The sequence below is a fragment of the Prinia subflava genome, chromosome 13 (assembly GCF_021018805.1).
Source record: "Prinia subflava isolate CZ2003 ecotype Zambia chromosome 13, Cam_Psub_1.2, whole genome shotgun sequence".
Classification (NCBI taxonomy): Eukaryota; Metazoa; Chordata; class Aves; order Passeriformes; family Cisticolidae; genus Prinia; species Prinia subflava.
This window is the reverse complement of record NC_086259.1, coordinates 3,036,695-3,058,884: the sequence shown is the minus strand read 5'-3', so window position 1 is coordinate 3,058,884 and position 22,190 is coordinate 3,036,695. Positions and strand designations below refer to the sequence as shown.

At 42.5% G+C, this 22,190-nt stretch overlaps 1 protein-coding gene across 2 annotated transcripts in view; it reads right to left on the bottom strand.

Annotated features, from left to right (window-relative positions):
- The window catches only part of PEPD (peptidase D), a 147,937-nt gene that overhangs the window by 8,292 nt on the left and 117,455 nt on the right, over window positions 1-22,190 (bottom strand). For both annotated transcript variants that reach the window (XM_063410695.1, XM_063410696.1), the window contains 2 exons: window positions 12,383-12,567; window positions 1,323-1,514 (listed from right to left, as the gene is read on the bottom strand). In XM_063410695.1, the coding sequence (XP_063266765.1) occupies window positions 1,323-1,514; window positions 12,383-12,567 (377 nt within the window). The remainder of the gene's footprint in view (window positions 1-1,322; window positions 1,515-12,382; window positions 12,568-22,190) is intronic.

Genomic DNA, 22,190 nt, shown 5'->3' with positions numbered 1-22,190 from the left:
AGCACAGTGTTCTTTTAAAATACATTTCAGTGTGTGGTGTCACACAGAATGTGCTCACAGTTAGAAAATGCAGAATTAACTGCCTTTTGTTCACCAGTACCTCAGTTTGTCTGGCTGGCAAATCTTGATAAAGAAACAACACAGAGACAGATAATGTCCCAGGCCTCAGCAGTGAATTAAATACCAGCAAGGGCAAAGTCCTGTGTCTCTTAATAAGGCTGCACCCACATCATGGGTGGCTGCCCTTGAGCCTGGTTGGCTCACATGACTGGGGACAGCACACACAACTTTTCTGTCAGGGCTGGTGGTTCCAAGGCAGCTCAGACCAAAGGGCTGCAGTAATCACCCTCTCAAGGCTGGGGTACAGTGATAAATCAGTCAATGGCAGCAGCAGATAATTCCTAAGGAGTGACTTCTCATACCAGAAAATCACCGCCACTGCCAGCGACTGCCCCTGCACTGAGCCTTAGCAGAGGAGCCATGGGAGGGTGGGCACAGCAGCTGCCTGCTCTATCTCCTCTCTGCAGGAATACAGAAGCTTGGACAACAATGTGGCACCCTTCAAATGCCTGCCCTGCTGCAATACCCTGCTGCAAAACACCCACTGCAAGGGCTGGATGCTCTGCGAGGGCGGTGGCTTTGGATGGGGAACGTGCCCTGGACTGTGTGTACAAACAAGGCCCCCCTGCCTGTTTTCCCAGCATGGCAATGACTGCACAGATCACCTCCACCTCCCGTGGCCAGCCCTCCTGCACACTGCTGCCTCAGCCTGCCACACTGTGCTCTGAACACCATCAGCCATTCCTCAGGTAAATGGGGAACACTCCTCCAGGGCACACGTTTCATGCCGTTCTGTCAATAATCCTGTAAGAGCAATTATTGCTGCTCTCACCTACTGCCTCCCCAGCTTACACAGCATCAGGCTCTTCTGCCCTGCAGGAAGCACTGGACTGTGCTGCTGGCAAGGAAGACAACTCTGGGCTACAGAACTCAGTCTCATATTTCATAGCATACATGTTTGACACATTAGACAAAATACCTACCTGGCAAGCCACTGCGTGGTGCTGGCAGAGGATATTTCAGTCAATGGGAAAATACGGGTCTATTATTAATCATTAGTACAAAACCACATTAAAAAATTAGAATAAACCCCTCCAGTTTGTCTGCAGAGTTAAACAATCCAAATGACTCGAGGTGCTGCTTCAGGAACAGCCCTGTGTGCAATACATTACAACTCCCAAAAGACTTTTCCTCAGACACACAGCAAGGGCAAACAGAGAGAACCCCAAAAATCAGTACAGACATCCGCTAAGGCTACTCACCCCGCCGAAGCCTCGGAAGCGCTGCAGGACGTGGCTGTCGATGAAGCAGGCCTGTGCAGGGTCCTGCAGGGCCTGCTGCAGCAGCGGCTCGATGAAGTAGATGCCCGGCTCGATGGTGAGCACCATGCCCTGCTGCAGGCGGCGCGCCGTGCGCAGGCTGCGCAGCCCCGGCTCCTGGGGCCGCTCCACGCCCTGCGCGACACACACAGACACGGGCAATGCATGCAGCACCTCACACCAAACCCTCCCGTGCTCACTGCTCCCTGAGACACACTAAATACAAAAACAACCATAAACAACTGAAACTCAGCTATGCAATTACCGCCCTCCCATCAGCCCTCATTTAGCTTTCGCATAGAGTGATGGCCAGTTTTCAACTCAGCACCCCAACTGGTTTTTGCAGCAGAAATCATGGCTTTGGGTATGCTTGGTACTGTTACTCTCTGCCTTGGGAGAAATACTGCACTACAAGCAAAAATAATTACTTGCACTATTCCTTGCTCTACCCTGCCTTGCAAAGTATGGTGTTGTAAGTGACATGCAAATCTTCAAATGCTCCTGCCACGTCATGGCTGAAACAGCTGAACTATGCAGCAGAGAACAACTTCTCCAAGGATATGCAAATACTTATTCTCACCAAATGGTATTAAAATTACACATTTATGATCTTGATTCGGGAGCAATGAGTCTACACATGACCTCATAAAAGCAGCCCATTTAAACTAAACTTTTGTCAGATTCAGACTTTCAGGCAACATGGTGCTCCTGGGTATTATTAAAAGTTAAGTCAAAGCAAGTCCAAACTAGCAAAACAATCTCTTCTTCCCAAAAGCTGGTAAAATAAAATGATATACAAGGATGTGCTTAGTCAAGGAATTAGAAACACTGCAAAGACTAGCTCCAGATATTAACTTTCTTCGCCTCAGACATGCCAGGTATTGCAATACCAGAATAAATATATCTCAATCCCATTAGCTTTTTGAAAATTCCTTGCAACTGTAGCAAAATTTCCCCAACAAATTACCATAACGACCCGTGAACAGCTCACAGGTCCACCAGCTTGCAATTGTGCACACACAGTGTCTCATGAAACCTCTTCTGCTTTAGCCAGCGAGTCAGAGGTTAACATGTCTGCAAGACCACAGCATTATTTATCTGCTCTCCACTCAGCCTTCCTGAGTCCTGCTCCTGGCCAAAGCCACGGTACTTCCCCTTGCCAGCAGAAGAGGCAGCTGGTGTCAGCATGACTGGTATCATGGGGATGAACCTTCCCCTTTCTCCCAGCCAGACCCTGCCCAGCGCCACCCTTGGTGCCAGGGCACCGTGTCCAGGCACAGCCGAGCTCCCGTGTCTGTGCCAGGCCGGTGCAGGGGATGGAGGGGGCCGGAGCACACCCTGCACATCACCCACGTTTTCACCTTACTGAACCATTCCCTCTTCGGAGTGGACACAGCCCTGCAGTATTGTTTGTTCTTGAGCTCCCTTTCATTCAGGGGAAGCCTGTTTTACAGAAATCCTGCTTTGCAGCAGCTCCTCCGTGGTGTTTGCTTTATTCTCACTGGTCACCCAAGCAATGCTGGGGTTGCTTTTGTTCCCTTTGCAGAGCTTATTCTGTTCCTATGTACAGCATCTTACAGATTTCTAGAGCTAAGCCGCCTGGATATTTGGACATAGGTTTGCCCATTTTGTGTGTTTGATATGTTTTATGTCATATGTTTGATTTGGACTTTGCAGAGCACTATATATTACACCAAAATAATAAAACATAGTTTTGTTTTACTGAGCCTACGAAAAAAGAATACTGTGATATTAAGCAAGGCATTTTGAATTTGTATTCTTATCAAAACTCAAAGAAAATCAATATATTTCTAAACTTGAAACAATAACTGCACTGAAATGGAGCCATTTTTTCTCTCATTCTGCCCCTTGGGGTTTGGCATTTCACACATTCATTGTAATGTGTAAAGGAAATGAGGGCATCCAATCTTGTGGATTAATCTCTCCATGAGCTGTAAACAATTAGATTAGTGTCTGGACCTTTTGGTGCCTCTCCAAGTATCTATCGGCTACTTTACAACAAACAACCCATATTTGGCTTTTAAGTACACTTCTCAATTCTACTTGCAAATGCCTTTTCCAAGGCAGTCAATCCAAGACAGATGCTAGAAAGACAAATGCAGAGCGAGGAAAACAATTGCAAACATCCTCTGAAGGCAGCCCTGGCACAGCATCCATATTTTTCTGCCTTTACTTAAAATAAATGGTGTTTAACATCAGGTGTGACAATAAAGCCTCAGCTTTATCTTTGTTTACCTCGGTACAGCTGCTAAAGCAATGGCAGGCATTTTGTCTAGACTCCCTGCAGTCTGATTCTGCTTTGAATTCTTCCTTCAAGAAGACAACAGCAACTCAGGAACAAGACCCAAGATCAACATTTGGATATGTCTCTGAGCAATGCTGGGAGACTCCTCAAGTCACCTGAATAACGCTGCTCACCCAAAAGTAAAATTTTAACTTCTCTGGAAGGACTTCTTGAAGTCTTTTTGCTATTCCTCCCATTGTATCTCAGTCCTGGGTTGTGCTGGCTCTGGTTTCATCTCCAGGTCTTTGGATTGTGCAGGTACTGATGCAGCTATATCCCTACCATGAAAGCATCTCCAGTGGGTCTTCAAAGAAAGGGTAACACTGCTCAGCTTCTCAAAGCTGGACAGAGCAGGACAGCAGTGGGTCCCTGTGAACAGAGACTAGCAGGGTGTTCACCAGGGGATGTGTGAAATGGCTGGAGAGAGACACGGTCTGGCTATGGCTTCTATGTGGCCACTCACTCTGAGCAGAGGACAGCCCCAGTCCAGTTTGCTGCGAGGCTGAAGCACAAAATGAGCTGGCACAGGAAATAAGCACAGAGGAGCCAGGGACCAAGATGGGTAGATGACAAAATCTGGATTAAAACACACATGAGACTGTGGCTTCAGCATCCCAAGTGATATCTGATCTCTGGGCACTCATGACCACCTCGGTAGGCACCACACCCATCAGGTCCAGGGGCTGGCAGCTCTCAGCCTGCTGTGGTTGTTTATGAAAAGCAGGACAAACTGAGGGCTTTTTTTAATGACTGAAACACCACAATTCCCAAACAGAAGATGACAGGTGTGAAACAAGACTTGCCCTTTCTCATCAAGTCAAACTCTCTTGGGAGCAGAGCCTGTCAGGGCAACCTTGCACTGTCACCCATCAGCAAGAATCTTCTGCCACTAATGGATTGCCTTCTTTGTGAGAGGGAACCTTCCCTACATGTTGCAGATAAACAACTCAAGCTTTGTTTTCAACAATGACCATGATGTTGTTTTGCAGTCAGATGAAATGAAAAGGAAATGAAAAGTGAAAATGTGAGTGCTGGTAGAGCAGCTGTGTGGGTACCTGTTCCTATCACCAGTATATCCTGGAGGCCTGGCAGGACCCTTGGCACAGGGCTGCACAGGGAGAAAGTATATGCTGATAATTTGCCCCCAAAGTGAACAGAATAGTCTAGAAAATATTAATGCCTAAGCATCTCAAAAGAGACTTAGTTATATTTTGTGAAAACGAAATTTTGAATAACCGTTTGTTCTCCTGTATATTGCAACAACAGACTATATCTGAAATTGTTTTCTAAGACTGACTTTATTTGGAGGTTCTGCTCACATTTTAAGATTGAGACACTCCTCCCCCAGTAAGCACAGATGTATGACACTGTCATTTGTGACTGTACTCCTGCCAAGAACATTGGATTCCAATTAATGGTTCATCCAAGGTAACAAAAACCAGCATGGCTAGGCAATAAGGACTGTCAAGGGAACAACAGAATTATTTTGTAAACTGATTTTATTGCTATGTAAGCAAAATAAAAGTTCAAATTAAGTGTAGAGTAATACAAAATATTACTATTTTTGGAATAAGCAGGGAATTAGGAAGTATGCGAATCTGCCTATTTCCCAGAAAAGGCTGTGGAATACTAGAATTTGCAATATCCCCAGAATATCTTGGAATAAAGATGAACTACAGCTTGCTCCTAAGCAATTCAATGGTTAATATGCTGCTTTTTCCATGGAAGAACTCCACTGGGAATCATGCTGGATCTTGTTCCACAGGCACTGTGTACCAGGCAAAGCAGTCAGAAGCAGAGACAGCTCCAGGCCCACGGGGGCCTGGTCCTGGGGCTGTTTTTGGATCAGAACATGAGAAAAGCACAGGTGATGTCCCTGTGCTGCCTGGTGCTCACCCACAGGGCCGTGGCAGTAGCTGCACAAGTGCAGAGAGGTGCAGGGCACCCTACCCACCCAAACCAGGGGCTGCAAGTTGGCATCAGCCCAAAGCTGCCTCTGTAAACAAAGCCCAGCCACAGCAGAGAACACCTGAGGTACTCATACCTCAAACACTGAACCACAGCAGAAGGCTCATTAGTGACACAATCTAGTTTCACCTTCTCTTCTGCAGCTAAATCATCACAGAACTTTTTGGAGCCTGACAGACTGTCCCTGTTGGAACACATCCAGCACAATGAAGTCCTAACCACTTTACCAAGCAATCAAGTATTTAAATTAATCAGAATACTAACATTACATTTAGATAATATGAAATGAGTACCAAAGTGAAATCTCAGCTCTTTTACTCTTCCCTATTCTCCCACTGCATATACCTAACTTCTAATTAGCTCATTTAATATAAAAGGAACAGAGCTCTGTGCAGCTAGGAAAATAAAAGTCTCAAATTCCATTTCACGCGTCTCCTGGTCCCTTCCCTCTAAGCTCTTGTTTCACTTGCTGAGTGTTACTAATGAAGATTAGTTTATTCAATCTATCCTGCTTTTCCCCAGCAGCCTGAGCTGCCTACAGTCACCTGAAGGAAGTGCTGTCAGTCCTGCCTTTGAAATCAGCAGCAGGTTACAGGAGAATGTGCCCCAAGCACCACGTATCACTGGTGGCATTTGCAAATCAAAGCTTCCACTTCTGCAGGAGGATCTAATTACTAGCTGGAGCTTTGGGGACACAGCTCAAAGTTAATATTGGGGGAATAAAGGACACATGATGTTTAACTGGCTATTTTACTTGAAGTGTTTTCTTCTTTTTCTAAGTATTAACTGTGGTATCAGGTTTAAGCTACCTAACTTTCCTGTTATTGCAGGGAATGAGGAAAAATCATCTGCCACTTATTTGAGGCACTGCTGCCTCATGAATCAGCTGGAGCTGAATTTCAATCCATCACTACAGCATGGTTCTGAACAGAACTCTCCATATAATTTTTGCTTTCTGATCCTCTGATGTTACCAAGCTCCAGTGCCATCATAATGGAAATAACAAAACATATGGACAACATTATTTCTCTTTCCTTAGAACCTAAGGTGGAGAAAGAAAGAGATGGCAAATAGTAAAAATCACCAAGTTGACAACTACAGCATTAACCTAGAAGATGAGCAGAATATTTAGAAGAAATTTATAAGAATTTTATGAGAAATGAGAGAAAGAATTGCAAAAGCTACTAAAACCACTGTTTTAAAATGAAACCAATGACAAGCACCATTTAAAATCTAATGAACAAGTTTCTTGTGACACACAGAAAGCAGACGTAGGCAATACTCTCAAATGAAAGGACTTTTCCTTTTGTGATCTTTAGATACCATTAGTGAGAATTGTATAGCAAAAACCCTAAAGTGTATCAATAGTATCAATGATTTACTTTTTGTTGTGTAATTGAAAGCAGAACTCTACTGTTTTGTTTTTTCTCTCCTACTGCACCTAGAATGAATTGTTAAAAAACACACAAGCTCTATCAGTTGCTGCTAAAATTTCAGAAATATTTGGACAATGAATATTCAGATAAAAACTCTGTTAGCACACAGAGTCTTTTGCAACAAACTTCAGTAAGTCAAAGAAACACAAGCAAGTATCTCCATCCAAAAAAAAAAAAAAAATTAAAGAGAACTAATGAAACCCAAACCCAGCAAATAAAAACCTCAAGTCCTTAACACCTTTCTCAGCAGAGAGGAACTCTGTATGACAGGGCATGTCTGCATCGTGGCACTGCACTGACCCAGCACCTGAGCCTTCCTCCTCTTCTGCCTCTGCCCAAATCTCATGTTCCAAAAACACCCAGACTCCAGCATCTGTCCTCACAGGGAAAAGCTGCTGGGAACTGATCTCAGCTTTGCTGAACACAGGATGGCACAGCAGGGTGAGATCCTTTAGCCCAACTCTGGGAGGGGTTCAAACCCCACAGAAGAATCCTAGGCTGACTCTGGGAGGGGTTCAAACCCCACAGAATCATCCCAGGCTGACTCTGGGAGGGGTTTAAACCCCACAGAATCATCCCAGGGTGACTCTGGGAGGGCTTTAAGCCCACAGAAGAATCCCAGGCTGCAGGAAACTCTCCTGGTTGGTGTTTGCCCCAGCAGATACAATAAGCACCATGGATTTCAGTGCTGCTCTGCATGGAAAGGCAGTTTTCACTCATCTGTTTCCTTCCTGCACGCTGCTTGCTCAGTGGCTGTATGTATGGTTTTGCTATGCAGGAATTCAAAGAATCAAAAAAACCCAAACCCACCAAAAAAACCCCCAAACAACCCCAAAAAAACCTCCAAACCACAACAAAACTCAAGAGGGTCCCGTGAAGCAGAAGCAGCAAGTTTGTTCTCCTAATCTTTTTTCAAGGTGTACAATCACTTGCAAAAGCAAAACCAGAAGTTAAAACTAATGAAAACCCTTTTACTCTTTGTAAAGTAAAGGCACTCTAAGTGCCTTCCACACAGGTTGTTTCATGTTTGCAGGGCCTGGGTAACCAAAGCTGAGGAGAGGCTTTGCAAGGTTATGGCAAGTGAAGCAATTTGCACCACCAGGGCCCTACATAACAGCTTTAGGCTTCTTGGTAAATTCACTTCATCCTCTGATTTTTAAAGGAAAAAACATTAATGCATCATTTGCAATGCTAACCACACAAAAAATGAAATCTTCTGCTTCAGCATAAAGTCAGACACATAAGGAAAATAGTTTTTGCCAGAACAAGATTATTCCTGTATTCTCCAGTACGTTTGGTGACTTAAACTCCCAGTCAGTTCCCAGTCAGTCACCTGGGATCTGGGAGAAAGCTTTCTGTGAAAGCCAGACACAGCTTGTGCACAGCAGAGATGTTCCCCAAGCATGCACAGGGATGGAAGGATCTGGGTAACTCCAAAACAGACCTCCAAAATTAATTTGTGATGCAGAACAGCAACGAAAGGATCAGCTTTTCATGAGAATGGAATTAAAAATTTAAACTAAGGTAAATCTTATAATTTTAAAAAACAAAACGAAATTAAACTCTTAATTCATAAGATGTGAAAATCACAGTAGTTATTAACCTAACTTAAATTAACTGCCTTATTATTATAGAAAGTCATCAAATGTACTTAGCATTCTTTAGAGCCTTATAGTCAATTAATATAGCATGAAATTGAATCAACTCAGGCATCTAGAGACACGGAACCTAGATTTAAATGAAAACTTCAGCCTCGTCTACCTCAGGGTCTGAAAATTTGGGGCCACCTACCACATTTTCTTCACTGTAACAGGCACAAACCCTCATTTATATCCCATACCGAATTTACCCAGAAACAACTGAAGGAATGCAAGCAAACCATCTCCATGATTAAATTTTACAGCAGAAGCTAAGCCCAGTGGGGTTTTCACCCTTTGAAGCAAGCTCTGTGTGACTGAGGGCCAGATTTTCTGCAGTGATTAGTACCACTGGGGCTGAGTTTTGGGAGCAGCCTGAGCTGCAGTCGGAGCCCCAGAAGAGGCAGGCGGGTTTTGAACGCGGGGAACGCCGCGAGCCCCGGGGAGCTCCGGCTGCTCCGCACCCTGCAAACAGCACCTCACTGGTGTGCTGCACTGGGAAACACTGCTGTCAGCTGTCTGTCCTCAAATAAGGGTGCCAAGACACAGCCATTACTGGCCAAAACCGAATATTCTTTACCACAGCAAAAAATAGGAAGGGAAATGTTATATTTTCTAATATCCCAGAGTATACTGTGCAGAAAATCTGCAAGCATTTACAACATTTGTCAAAGAAGAAGAAAGTGCTTGTTCAATGCTGCATGTGAAAGCAGCTTACTGGAAAAGAAGAAAACTTATTATTGCCAATTTTGAAAAAAGAAATCTTTGGCTACCAATGAATAACTAATCTAAGCTAACAATGTCTGGAAATAGTTTTTTTGGAACACACAAAACTTTCTGACGGATAAAAATTAGGAAATTAACGTTTATTGTATTATTTCAAATGTAACTGTTTACACTTGAGGAAAATAATGGAATAATATCCACTTGGAAAGTTTTTATTTTTAAAAAATCGTTTGTAATCCTCCCAGAAATTCCTTTGGCCAAAAGCAAAGAAGTTGCTTTTTAACCAGCTAGAAAAAAGAACATGATACTATGGGCATGGGCTCAGTGTACAATAAACACCAAAATGGCTTTATAAAAATCTCTGTGAAGATCTCGCTAGCTGGTAACATTTAAAAGGCACCACAAATCACTCCAGAGTGTACTAGATGTCTTCAAAATGTGCTTTTTCATGAGACAATGAGGCATGGATAACAAGGCCTTCTGCCATTTCATACAGACGTCCCACACTTGCAGGAAAGGTGCTCAGCTGCTCGTGCTCAGGGTTACGTGGGCAGCAGCCCCTGCATCCTTCCACGTGGCAGGGACCAGGCCCCCAGGAGGGCTTCAAGCCCAGGGGAGGCTGATGCAGCCCAGCTCCTGACAGCTCCTGGGGTGTCCTTCCACAGCCAGGGACCTCATCTTAGCCAAAGGGCCTCCTGCTTTGGCCAGAGAGAGGGAAAAGGTCTACCAGAGGTGAAATGAATGCTGCACACAGAGGTGAAAGGGGTTGCTCTTCTGCAGAACCCAGAATTTATAATTTTTCACACTAAGGTGATGGCATACACCCATCTATGTGCAGTTTTATATGCAAATACAGAACATTAGCTATTTGTGAGCTTTCATACATGCTTCATGTTCAAGGAATTTGCTATTTAGGATGAGAATTTGAAAGTAAATTAGCCATGCAAACATTCTTCATGTAAGAATGCAGTTGCATGCCAACACAAACAAATAACTTTAGTATTTGCAGGTATAAAATTCTGTGTAGAGCTCTGGCATTTTTACACACAGTAAGTACAAAACTGGAGAGCCTAACTCAATACAGTCCCTATATCCATTTTTATCTGTAACAGGCTGCTCTTTCAAAATTGTGGACAGAACAGTTTGCTTTCAAAAAATGACCCTTAAATTATATAATATACCATGTAATAAAAATTATAAACTCAGTCATACGAAAACAAAAACTATTGTCAAATTTTTCTTCTAGAGCTTGAATGCCACGCAACTGAAACCTGCTGAGAGATGGAAGCTGTACAGGGTCCATTGCTCCAGACTCTCACAAAATCAGTTCTAGAATTCTCCCTTGACCATAAGGTACTTGCTGTAACCTCAAAGAATACAGTTCTAAGGCAAAACCAAGAAGCGTACTTTGCACTCTCAGAATTCTTCTTATTGTTCTTAAAATTTAGTTATCTCTTTACCCTATCAAGTCTTGAACACATGCCCCTGTTTTTTAAGTCCATCAAATTCAGAGAAGTTACTCACAATACAAGTGAAAACAATCTAAGCAAAGGCATGCAACAGCAGGGTCCTGGATTTTAAAGTTTATGAACTCTCCAAGTAACCACAGTCCTTGTGCTTTGCTGAGTGTCTCTATCTGCACACAGAGAGAATGCACTTCAGAGGAACAAAGGGACAAGCATCCATCCTTTATGTACCAGCTAGTGCAGAAACCTTAAAATGAGAATAGGACTGCTTTTGATTGTTGTTTCATTTTTATTACATGTAAGTTTATTAGCTGATGCTAATACATCATTATCACAATACTGTATCTCAGCTATAATTATATTGTCAATGTAATAAGTATTCTGCAGTATTTTACTGTAGTATACTCTTTCTTCCCTGCCTGCAAAACTGAGCCAGCCATAGCAGCTCTTAAGTAGTCTGGTCACCCAACATGAACAAGCACCAAAATATGGTTAAACCTTATGTATAAATTCCTAGTTTCATTGCAGATTCTTGCAAAAGAACAGCTAACATATGAGAGGAGACAAATGATCCATTTTTGTACTGTATTACTGAAAGTCCTTGAACAGTTAGCCTCAAATAACTGCAATCTAACACAAACACAATCCTTCTGAAATATTTCTGAAGCTGCTGTCAACTTTCTTTATTCAAACCTTAAGTACAATTCACTGCAGTGATTTTACTTTTAGTTATCATTGCAGACCTACTGCTGTTAATTGGTTACAGAATTTTACCTATTCTGCTTTCAGATCATAGTCATGAGTCACCAAACTAGTTCAAGGAAAATGACAATCATTCTGTGTTTTCTGCAGAAAATCAGAATGCAACAGGTTATGCTTTCACATTTGCAAAGACTGGAAGACTTGATGGACTTTTTTCTTTCTGCTCTCACTGCAGGACAGCATATCTACACCGGTGTCCATGCTGACACTGAACAACAAAGCTCAAGACAGGGCTCTGAGCCATTGCTGCCATATGACACAGCCACTGGGATTTACTGCCCAGGAACAGCAGGAGGCTCCTGCAGCTGCCCCACATCTGGAATGGAGCAGGTGAATCTTGCCAATACAGGGCTCAGGTAGACTGAGATGCTCTGCCACAGCACAGGGTACTTGGGTGGAACCTGTCAGAGCAGTGACTCATGAAGGAACACCATGATGCATGTAGGAACTGAACACATAAGGAATGCCCAGAGAGCACCATCAGGTGACTTCTTCCCACAAACAATTTATGTTTCAATGAACTAGCAGATTTTCTTAGAGGAAACTGCATAAAATATCACATCCAAAAAAAGGAGACACTTAAATGCACATCTGCGCTACCTCTGAGAAGATGCAACTGGGTAACCACACATGAAGTCTGAGCAATGCTGACTGAGCTGAGGGGGTTAATCTGCAGGGGAGCTGAGGATGGACTAACACTAACCTCTGGGTAGCCTCCAACATCGTGCACATCGATTCCAAGTAGATGTCCAAGTCCGTGTGGCATAAATACTGCACCCAGATGAACCTTCACCATGTCATCCACGTTGCCTTTCAGAATGCCAATTCTGGTCAGCTCCTCCAGATGGACTCTGTCAGCCAGACGGTGCATGTCAGGCCAGGAGACCCCTGGGAGAGCAGAGACAGGCAGCTGAGTTAACTAGTGCTAAAAGGTTTTAACAACAACTTTCAAAAAACAGATGTATAAACAGATGTTTATATAAAAAACAAAGGTGGAAAGAGCAACTACATTTTCACAAAAAAACTTTAAATGAGATGAAATTATTTTAACATGTCTGTGAAGTACAGAAAACTACAAACAAGAGAAACAGCAGCACCTTTAATCCAGACCCACATGAAAAGATGTTAATACAATGTATCTAAGCGTGTCCACACAGATGGAAATGCATGCCTGAGTCTCCTATAAGAATGTCAGCTGCAGTTATTTAAAATGCAGAGCACAGAACATTGCTATCCTGTTATTTTCAAGAGTGATCATACCCATTTAGAACATCTGACATGGACACTACTTTTCTACGTACATTGAAGATTTAAAGCCCACATCTTTCTGGCAAAGACACTCCCCAGAAATTAATGATTCCCTTGTGTTAATGGGCTGTGTAAAACACAACTCCTCTAATACATGTACCGAAGCAGCATTACAAAATACTGTTGTTTGACTAGAGACAGAGTGCCAGGATACATTAGGTTGCTATTATTTTGGTATAGGATACAATTTTGTTTGACAAACTGCTGGGGAGAGGAGGGAGGAAGAAAGCAGCTCTTTTGTTAGTAACAAAGTACTGTCCTAATTAGTTCACCATGGCATTGAGTCATCATCAACAGAGCAGCAGTTGCAGAGTCAAGACAACTAGGGCTAAGGTACAGTTGAAGAATATTTTCCTTGTTCAATTTTGGCATGATTAAACAAATAAGAAATGAGCAATATTTAAGGCCGAACTCCCACCAAGTTCCATTTGCTTTAATCCAGTCAAACACGCAGCTCTAGGGTCTTGTGAACATAAATGTCATATCTTAATTATATTATCACTTTTTCTGAAAGTACTGAGGCTTCAAAGACCAAAATAAAATCATCCTATTGGAGTGCCTGGATAAAGCACTCAGCTGTCTTTTGTGGCTCTGATATAAAGATCAGAATCAAGCTGAGCAGCAAGTGGCTCACAAAGGGATGCACCTTTGCTGCCCTGAGCAGTGGTGGGAGCAGCTGGGTGTGCAGGGGGCAGGCAGCCCCTGCCCATCACACTCAGGACCCAGCCTGCTGCACGCACCCTCCTGCCTGCCCAGCAAGGCCACAAGGCACAGGACTGACCCTCGGCTCCTCCTTCCTCACAAAAGCCAACAGTGCCCAAGTGAGAGATGCTCACCACAGAGTGTGTGCAGTCTTCCTGCTCAAAATGTGCTATTTTTATGGTTTCTCTCCTTTAAAAAGGAATTTCGATTTTTCATTCAATACAAACCAATACAACTATAACCAGTTGTTCCTTGAAAACTGTTGAAGATATTCTATAATTATTTATCTTTCTGAATATTGATTGTATTGCAATTTTCCCTTCTCTAGATCCCCCTGTGTTTCTCAGCTCTCCCACATTAGGCTCCACTCTATTGAATGATAAATTGAAATCACTACAATCCATCACATCAATATTACACATATCACACTAAAAGTATTACTGAATCACAGTTGCTTTCCTGTTTATTTTATAGTTGTGGGAGTACAGAATTTCTATGTCTAAGAGGAGGTTCAGCTTTTGCAGTTTGCAGCCAACTCCAGCTGCTCTAAAAGTCTTCAATCTTCTTTCTGAGGGCACTAGATGTTCTTTCAAGATCTCTCCCATGATTTCTTAGCTGAGTATTACTCCACGTCACCTATTTTCATCGCCATAACTGCAAAGCCACATGTAACATCTGACCCTGGTCACCTGTTTGAAGCCTCAGCCTCTCTTGTTAAAAATGAGGATCAGAACTCCATGGCTGGAAGACAAACCACAGCCAGATCCTGGATGCTCTGGATCCAGCAGAGTTGTCTGAGAGAAGTGGGGCTGAGGTGTCTGTGGTCTGCAGCTCAGCTTCCCTCTGCAGCTCTGCTGCTACTGTGGTCTCAATCCAAACCCACAGACTGCACTCAAAGAGACACAGTCACCCTTATCAAACTGAGGAAGAGATACAAAAGGAGATCAAATATCAAACTGATTAGAAATAAAACCACCAAAACCATATATCCATTTGTCTGCAGAAGTTTAACAGAGCAAATTAATGACACTATTGCCCTAAAAAGACTGCCATGGTTGTAAATCCTGAGGATTTCTAAGCACCAAGCAAATCCATTAGAACTCCTTCTTCTCTCATCCCTACCTTTTCCTTTTTCTCTCATTGGCCTAAAGTGCAACTGCTTCTCCTCTCCTTCTGCCCAGCACTCTTAAGTCCCCATCTGTTTTGGTTTTTATTCATCTTATCTGTTTTATTAGAAACTGAGGACAACAAAAAGCTCTGCTGTGAAATAAACAATGAGTCTGGATGGAAAATGTGCAGCTTTGGGCTCTCTCTTGGAGCTAGGGTGGTGCTTCAGACAGAGCCCAGCAAAATGACTCTGGACCACTCCTTTATCATGCAGCCAGTGCCACGAGCTTTGCTAGAGATAGGAAACCTGTCAGCTCCAGCTCTCTCCCACATGCTGCTACAGCTGCAGACTGCACTGGGGCAGCTCTGGGCACAGGGAAATTAAGCTGCTGCTGGAGGCACCCTGCTAAATAATACAAATCTTGGTTTACAAATAAATAGGTATTCAAATAGTCTTAATTAAAAAGCAAAGGGTTTATAGATAGATTGCATTTTCAATTCTATTGTCTGCCTTCATGCTTTAGTCTATTAAATGGGGTGGTGGCCACCCCGCTCCAAGACACTGAACCTACAAGCCCTGGAGAAAACATTCATATACAAACTATTACTTGAGTGCTAAGACAAAACAGGAAGGTATTTTGAGCTGACTAGAGACAGTGAACTAAGTGGAGTGATTTTTCTGGTCTTCACCTAAAAAATGGTGATATCCTTGTCTTGTTTGATATGAGAGGATTCCCATCATGCCAGGAATAAACTTAAATAATAAGGTTCAAACAGATTTCTATCAGTTTCTTAAACAGGCAATTTGACAAAGAAAGAGGATCTAAATGCAAATCTTCAAACATTCCCTACTACCCTTACAATATTAAAATTTTTAATTTTGTGAAGAGAAAAAACTATTTTACAGTACTAAGGCAGCTACTTAAAAGTCTAGAAAAAATCCACTGAAAAAAGGAACAACCATAATTCAAGGAAGATGTCTTTGTCCATTTTATACAAAACTATATTCATATGTTGCATACATTTATTACAGAGTAAACAGAAATATATGATGCTTTAAAGTTATTTTAAAACTAAAACGGTATTAGTTTTATCTGGCAATTGAAATCTTTATAATACAATGGCCTGTGTGAGGCCAGCTGTGTCTGGGACTAACTGGCATGCCTGCACTCAGGGTCATTTAGATAACTAGTAAGTACACTTAAACAGGAGAAGTCCTTAAATTCTGCTGATCTAATTTTCCTTTGTAGATACTGAACTTACAATAATTGCAAAGCCAGAGAAAGGAGGAAAAATTCAATATCAGAGTTGATAGCTTCATCAAGCTGACAGCTGGATAAGAAGCCATGAACAGAACTTTTTGGTATTCTCACATGAGGTGCAACTCCACAATGTGGAAATGCCACAAGTGAGAATATGTGAGCTCTGTTAAAGCCCAGAGGTGTCTGTGTTCTGCTCAGATGTCTGTGCACACATCCATGTGTGGATAGCTTCAGCATGTTAAAGAAAACAATGACAAAGAAGAGTCTGTGGGCAGCCAGGGAACAATCTGCCCAGATTGCAGACTTGCAGATGTGAAGAAAAAGAACACTGGCTAAACAGTGCCTAATGAACAACATTTGGTACAAAGAATCCTTAATTCAGAGGCTTCTTAATGTTCAGCCACTTCAGCTTTTGGATTATTGGGGGTCCAGCAGAGACCTGTGCCCTGCTGCAGGCTGACAGAAGTCAAACACCACATTAGCATTCTTGTAGGGAGAAAAAGCAGCTAAAAACCAACCAACCCCCATGAGAACCACTTCCAGCCAAATGCCTCTGCCATGGGGTGTGTGAGCTCCTTCAGTGGCTCCCTGCTCTGCAACACCACCCACTCACTAGGATCTTTTACTCATGCATTATTCAGGACTATTATTTTTAAGCTTCGGTGAAGTTTATCATAGTTGCAGACATGCTTTTTGTGTAAGAACTTTTATGATAGTTGCAGGTGTGCTTTTTGTGTGGAAAGGTTAGTTCTGTTATTATCTTTAAGCCAATTTATAAACCAATTATAGTCCAGTGACAGATGCGGTTTAAAAAGTCAGCTGGAGGGTCCTTGGACTTTGACAGCTTGTACCAAAATGAGTCTGCACTCAGGAAAATCTGCTGATGAGGTGTCTGCTCCCTTCTTAATTCTCTGCCAAATGAGATACTGGGTAATGCAGGTCACTGAACCAGCACTGGCTCCCCAGGAAAGCTCAGCTCCCAAGGCTTGTTAGGCTGGGATTTGTTACCTGCCACGCAGCACGTGCTCAGGTCAGGTCAAACCCACCTTTACAGCAACCAAAGCACTTGAGACTCCTCGAGATACAGAGGGAACGAACTACACAGCAGCAAGCAGAAACTGCAGATGTGCAGTAACGAAACAAAACACACCATGGATTAATTAAACAACCAAAAACTAGGGAGGTTTTTAGTTTTCAGACACCATGCAAAGAGTACAGCAGAGGTTTGCAGATGTGTGAGGCACCTCTTAAAAATGGCAAGCTTAGTGCATTACATTTGCCAAAAGTTTTTTTTAAAGGTATCCCCATAAAGCTAAATGTTATCTGATATTCTTAGGTATTACTGTGAAAGAAAGGAAAAAGGTAAAATTAATATTATTTTACTTCTTTGAAAATATTTCCTCTCTGATATCTGTTTGCCAAACCCACACAAAATTTCAGATAAAACACCCTGTTCAAGGACTCTGGAACATTATATAAGGATCTCTGCAATAATGTGTGACCTCTTTGATCACACCAATGGAGGAGATTTTTGTGCCCTCTTTGCCCCCCCCCAAAAAGAAAGAAATGCTTCTAGTGAAACCAGAAATCAAAAGCATTCATATCTTTTGATGAATATACCATAAATTTTTAAACAGTAGAATTAAAAATGATGAGTTGCTTTAACACATCACACCATAAACTGTTCCTCAGTTGCTGTTAACTCACTGGTATTTTTATCCCGGTGATTATTATCTGAAGTTTATTAGAAGTCATTTGAGAACATTAAGTAGAAACAGCATACGAAAATAATTTAGAATTACTGCATGGTATTTAGCCACTTTGGTCAGAAAGTACTCTGAAAGGCCTAACAGGATTGTTTTTGGCCACTACTTAGGGTACTTTGTGGTTGTAATGTGACAATGATTAAACCACAAATGATTTAACAGGGTTTTTTTTTTGTTACTGGGTAGGGGTTTTTTTGCCAACACAGATGTCACAATCTTACTAAAAAAAAACGAGTATGGCAAGGTTGTAGTAACTTCTCCCCAAATTGTGCTAAGGTTAAGTCACATTTAATTTCCAAGTATCCACAGACAAGGGCAAAAGGCCCAATGTCCCCTGGCAGTGCCACTGAAATGCAGACAGAACACACAATCCCAGTCCAACCAGCAACCCACTGGAACAGATTAAAATCTGCCAACTGGCAGAGACCATATCAGACATAAAACAATAGGTCTTTGGAAATTCCAATCAGACCTCACTTAAAAAACAAAGCAAAACATAATTTAAATACTAAAACCAATTATCTTTCCCCTCTTCACTTGGGTGCTAGAGAAATAGTTGTCGTATTTGTGATTTTCATGTCTTCCTTTTGGCCCACTACATGAAATATTCAGTAGTTGCTCTGGGTTTGAACTTGGTGTCCCTTGCAGTACCAGGTAAGGCAACTCTGCCATGGGGCAAACCCCCAAAAGCTGCAGTCTCACAGTGCCAGTGTTTGGGCAACAGTGGGGCTGCTCAAAGCTTCACACACGGTGTAGATGAGCACGTGGCTGCTGGGGTGAGGCTCAGATGGCCACATGCATGCCTAATGCAGGGGTGCAGCTTTTGACTGCGCTCTACAGCCCTGCCACGGCTGCCACACGATGAGAAGAGCCTGTTAACCTTCCCAGCCTGAAAGGGAACCAGACAGAGTTTGCTGCTGTGTCACATCTGCACACACGCACAGTTCTGACTGCAGGGATTACAGACCTGGCCCTGCCCTGTGCCTGGAGCCCCAAACCAGGATGGACCCCTTCACCAGTCCTCCCTTTACTCCCCAGGAAGATGCACCTGCCTTACAGGGATGGGAGTTACTGGAGGGAGTCAGAGATGGATCCTCAGCATCTCTGAAATTTGGACTTCTTCAAAAGGCTGAACAGCTCTGTGCTATTCAGCTGTGCTGTGACATTCCCTTTGCAACAGTGTGATGGAGGTTTTCAGCAGCAACTCCATTCTCCCAATCTTAAACCCTGCATGAGCTGTCACTCATCAGAAGCAACATGAGGATAACATTCTGCCATGCAGAAACATTAAGAAAAGCAATACAAATAGGTGCAGATGTGGAGCAAGAGGAGGGATTTTTTTCCATGTCTGGATTCAGCACTGGGATTGAGCAGTGCTGACAGACACTACAGATTTTATAGCATGTTCCTCCCAAAATAGGTGTATGTTGAAGAGGAAAAAAGATTGACAGAATGAAGGAAGTGATTAGAGGGAGTGATTGTGGTGTGGAAACTTATCAATCTTTGAAACTCAGAAAAGACTCTGTTTAGATAAGACTCAGGGCAAACAGCACAATTTATGTCTAGCAGGTTTGCACTCTGACAGCTACAGCTGATGCAGTGTCAAGATTGTAGGACTTGTGAACTTTGCACTTCAACAAGCACAATTCCTGAACACTGAGCTGCGAGAAAATCAGAGCAGGTACTAAAAATCAGACAAGGTACAGGCAGCTTATTCCCCAAAAGTCACTATTAAAACCAGAATTGTACAATGGTACAATATACAGTGTGTTACAATTAAAAGAAAAACTTAAAAGAGCCTTAAACCAAAACTCATTCAGTACAGAAAGGCTAAAAAACCTGCAGCCAGTTTAGGCTGAGTCTGTAAAGATATCTAAATGTATTTGCTTGTGCCAGCCACACCTTTGAAGAATTCCTGAAAGCAGTGAAAGAATCCACATGTTAAGCTAAGCTGGAAAGCTGCAGGTTTGCCCCTGAACTACGGTAGCTCCTGCAGATGCTGCTCAGGGATCTTGAGATGAGAGGGGCTCCAGGGCAGAAAGCCCCAGCAGTTTATTGTGCCTGGTTTTATGCCCTTGGGAGTATCTCAGCATCATTTCAGGCCTGAAGTCTGTCTGGTCACTGTCTGTGGGGCAGCTCCTGCCCATCCCAGCAGGAGGAGCAGGTTTGCTCCCAGGTCTGCAGTCAGAGACCTCACATTTCAACAGACTGCTGCTTTCACAGAGGCCCTGCAGGATCTCCTGAAGCTGGCAGAAAATATTCCCTTTTCTCTCACCTCTTCTCACAGGTTACTGCTGTGCTGAACAAGGCTGGGTTACGTGACCAACAATGAGAGCTCCACTAATCAATCCTACCATTTTTATTTAATATCTTGAAAGAATAAAGAATTTCAATTTGATTGACAGTATTGTGTATGCGTCCTTTAGTGCCTTCTGCTTTTATTTCCTAAATAGTAGCAATGCCTTAACCATTTATACTGACAAAACCAGAATTAACACACCACAGAAAGCTGTACTGCCTTTGCTGGGTCCATCCCAGGGAGTCAGGATTCAACTTCTGTTGAATTTTCTGTTTGTTCATTAATTGATGAACACTAATGCCAGCAAAAAAGTACAGCCAACTCCATTCAATAGAGAGAGATTACAAATAGCTTTTAAAAACATACATTGACAAGATCTACTTTCCAATCTGACTTTCAACACAGTAACACATTCTGAACTGCAAGGAGGGAAAAACAATACTGCAATGCCATTCAGCAAGATTTGTGAATATCAAATATTGGTTACTACATGCCCTAAAAGCATTTGTTCTTTAGGGAAACTGCAATAAAATCTTCAACTTCTGTCATTAATATTTTATTCCTGAGAAGAATTGTATTGCTGCAAATATTACAGTAGATTTGCAGTGCTTTGACTCAAATATGACAATCTGAATGGGAATAATTTATATGAGCATCTTGAAATTATACAAACTGTAAAACAGATTGTGCTCTCATAAACTTCCCTGTTGTGCTTCTGTCAAAAATTCCAGTTTACAGTCCAGTTCCATTTTAAAAATTCACCCAAATCAGCTACTGTTTTTATCCAGCACAACAGAGAAGCATGACCACATGGTGTGCCACTAAGCACAACTCTGGACTACATAAAATAAAAGTCAAAATTAATTCCATGCACAAAACACCAACTGCATGTGAATAAGAACCTTCTACCTGGGAGGATAAATATTAGTAACAGTTACAGTTATTTTCTTTAGGTATAATAAATAGATTTCAATCCCAGTTGGATACAGTGACAAGTACTCTAAAGCAGTATTGGAAACCAAAAATAAATTTGAATTGTAAAGAAGTTATAGAACTGTTGTGGACAAAAAGAAGCAGTAATCTGTGAGGCTGCAAATTTTGAATTTGCATATGTTGCCAACTCTGCTCAACTTAATAACAGAAACACCTGCTAGTATAGTATGATCTGCTGTGCCCAATATATACACCAGCTATTAGTTTTTATTAAACTGTTTTTATTATACAGTTCTTTAATTGAGTTATTTTAATCTTTGGTCTTAGTACTATTCTACCTGAGCTGGATTCTCTACTATTCTTTCTTTGTTAGAGGCATTTGACTAGAAAATAGAACAGGGAATCATACTGCTGCTTTGAATTCAAATCACAGCATTTTTTGTTGTCTAAATATGTTATTTGTGAAACTGGTAGTGGTTCACTAAACTTACCTCTTGACAGTCCCACTGAAAGGACTGTGCCTCAGTATTTAGGCACCAAAGGAGGACACACCATCCAAACTCTACATCCTGCTGCACTAAAACACTGATCATTCACACTGAGTCCCTGGGCTTACCCCTCTACCCCCTTCAGCTGTACTTCAACCCTTTAGCATCAGGCAAATAGGGAGGAGGCAAAACACTGGAAAATAAAGTGGCTTTGTTTTGTCCTTCTAACCCACAACATTCCTAGGAAGGCTGCACATGGGAAAACTAGCTAAGATAACCCCTCCATTGCAAAGCAGTTGGGACATTACACCAACAAGGAAAACCTGAAGGAATCAGGAGAGATGCACAAAAAGGGGTCAGAGTTTCACAGAGCAGCTCAACCCTTGTGCAGTTACAGCTGCCCACGGGACAAAGCCCACAGGGATTAACTTTGTTCTGTAGCCTGCACATACAAATACACGTCCTCTTGTAGCAGGGGGAAGCAGGAGTGGCTGACACAAGGACAGGCAGGACACAGCAGTCACCCACAGAACACACTGGGCCTGCTTTCCAGGCTGCCCAGGCACTGGCTCATGGCAGACCTGAGATTTTCCATCCTTGAGATCTCCCAAGGACTGCTTCTCCTGGTCTTCAAAAGAAGCACTCA